Below are 2,208 nucleotides of genomic sequence, written 5' to 3' on the forward strand. Positions count from 1 at the left end.
GTCCAGATTTTTTCTGATTATTCTGATCCAATAGCCCTCTCGAAACAAAACAAAAAAAAAAGGAGTTTTTGAGTGAAAGGCTTCATCTCCACCTCCCCGTGACACCATTTTAACCCAGTCCTCATCTTCTTCCTACTCCTCCTGATACACGGCACGAAAACGTGCTACGGCGCCCCTGCAGTCCGGGGCTCTTAAGGCCAACCCTGCAAGTTACACCGTAGTATTTGATGATTGTGTGTGTGTGTGTGTGTTGTTTCAGGCGACCAATGAGCTCTTGGAGGGAGGAGACGGTGCTGCACATGCTCACTGATGGAAGAGCAGCCGCTCAGGAAGTGGATTGCCGCACTGGGAAAGGAGGGAGGGGGGGTTAGGCACCGGGCGATGTGGAGAGTCTAGATTGCCTCCAGTGCGGTAGTGGCTGCGCTTACGATGGCTGCTTTGCCCGGTCCGGTACCTCGGCCGCGTAGCGGCGGCGGCTGTTGCTCCGTGCACTGGTTCAGACGGGGGTTGCGTCTTCACGACAACCCCGCTTTGCAGGCGGCTATCCGAGAAGCGACCTCTGTGCGCTGCATCTACATCTTGGACCCCTGGTTCGCTGCGTCCTCCGCGGTGGGCATCAACCGCTGGCGGTGAGTGGAGGCAGAGGCCAAGTTGCGGGGGGAGGACGGGGTGGTGGTGAAATCGGGTGCTAGGTTGGAGCGGGTCAGGTTGCTCTGCCCTCCACGCGTTGTGACACGAGTGTCACGTTCATGCAGCGCAGCCCCTTCCAAATGGAAAGTTCGTGCATGACCGATCTGTTAAAATAAGCGCAGGGATTTGAGAGGAGGTCGAGGGTGCTTCCGGCGTGCCATGATTCAATAGGAAAAGATTAAATGAAATAGGGACAGATCTGTCTCCCCCACCCACCCCCCGAGATGGGACGGGTAATTATTGTATGAACGAGTAAATAATGGACCCTGCTGCCTTATAATTCCTCTCCTGCCTCGCCTACTGGTCTCTTTTGACCCTCGCCAACTTCTCGCTCGCTTGCGGAGAATCGCGTAGGATGAGCTGAAGAGCATTCCCGGATGGTTCGCTTGGAGGAGAGCAGCGCGGCGGGGTAAATAACAAGCCCCGCGCAATATGACACTTCCCCGGTTCGCTGCTGTCCAAAGAGGTCAGAGAGGAGGAGTGGTATTTGCCCCACGAGAGAAATGCCTGGAGTCTGCTTCTGTCGGAAATCAGACATCAGAGGACATCAGTAGAATTGGTTATATTCACATTGGAGTCAGATAAGCTTGAGAGGATGGAGGGATTATAACCTTTGCTTAGCGCGTTTGAGTGACGGCTAGGCAGTTCTGTGGTAGGGATGCTTCAGATCTACCTACCCATCCTATCTTTCCTGCCTTTATTTTGATAAACGGCTGAAGACATAACATAGCTCATATGTTCCTCAACACAACAAACCTGTCAGTTGAGTTGGGCTGAGAGTGACTGGCCCAAAGGAAGGACTGCCTCAGGAAGGACTAGAACTCACCATTTCCTGGTTACTAGCCTGCTGCCTTAACCACTATACCAAACTGGCTGTTTTTCATTTCTGCATTGAACAGGTGGCTTAACTCTGTAGCCTAATGGCTCTTTCCCGCTTTGTGATACTTTAATACTGGATTTCCCAGGACATGTTGTTCTTTAGTTTGCCTCAGATAAGAAAGTGTATATCCCCTTATTCCAGGGGTGCACAAGGTTCTTTTATGCTCAGCATTTCATTGCCATCCATGTTCCACACTCAGTCCTTTCAGTCACTACAAAAATGCTTTAATATCCTATAAATGTATATTTAATTAAAATTAAACATAGTTAATAGGATTATTCTCTAGTCACATATTTAGTATTTTCCTTCCTGTCAGACTAAAATTAACTTTGATTTAAAAAAACAGTATCCAGAATGTTCTAAGGCTGCATATGTCCCATATGTCTTCAGGTTATGCACCTATGTTGGTTTCTTGATTTATTGACTTCTAGATGTCAACATGTTTCAAAGTGACACATAAGGAAAGAACAACCATCTGCGAGTATGAGAATTATCTTATGAAAGAGCCACACCTGAATTTTCTCATTTGTTTACTTGGAAAACCTATCTGATATTCAATCCCTCTGTATGAAAGATTGTGGGAAGTGGGGGAATGATGTGTCTGAATATTTCATCACTGAAGACGCATCTCAGACCAG

The 2,208-nt window shown here is 48.4% G+C and overlaps 1 protein-coding gene across 1 annotated transcript in view; it reads left to right on the top strand.

Moving 5' to 3' along the window:
• The first annotated feature begins 371 nt into the window (after positions 1 to 371).
• Positions 372 to 2,208, top strand: part of CRY2 (cryptochrome circadian regulator 2) — a 39,096-nt gene continuing 37,259 nt past the window's right edge. The window contains exon 1 of the mRNA XM_015819446.2: positions 372 to 629. Within this exon, the coding sequence (XP_015674932.2) occupies positions 430 to 629 (200 nt within the window). The 5' untranslated portion in view covers positions 372 to 429. The remainder of the gene's footprint in view (positions 630 to 2,208) is intronic.

This window comes from Protobothrops mucrosquamatus, unplaced genomic scaffold (assembly GCF_001527695.2).
Source record: "Protobothrops mucrosquamatus isolate PMUCROS unplaced genomic scaffold, P.Mucros_1.0 scaffold922, whole genome shotgun sequence".
Lineage (NCBI taxonomy): Eukaryota > Metazoa > Chordata > Lepidosauria > Squamata > Viperidae > Protobothrops > Protobothrops mucrosquamatus.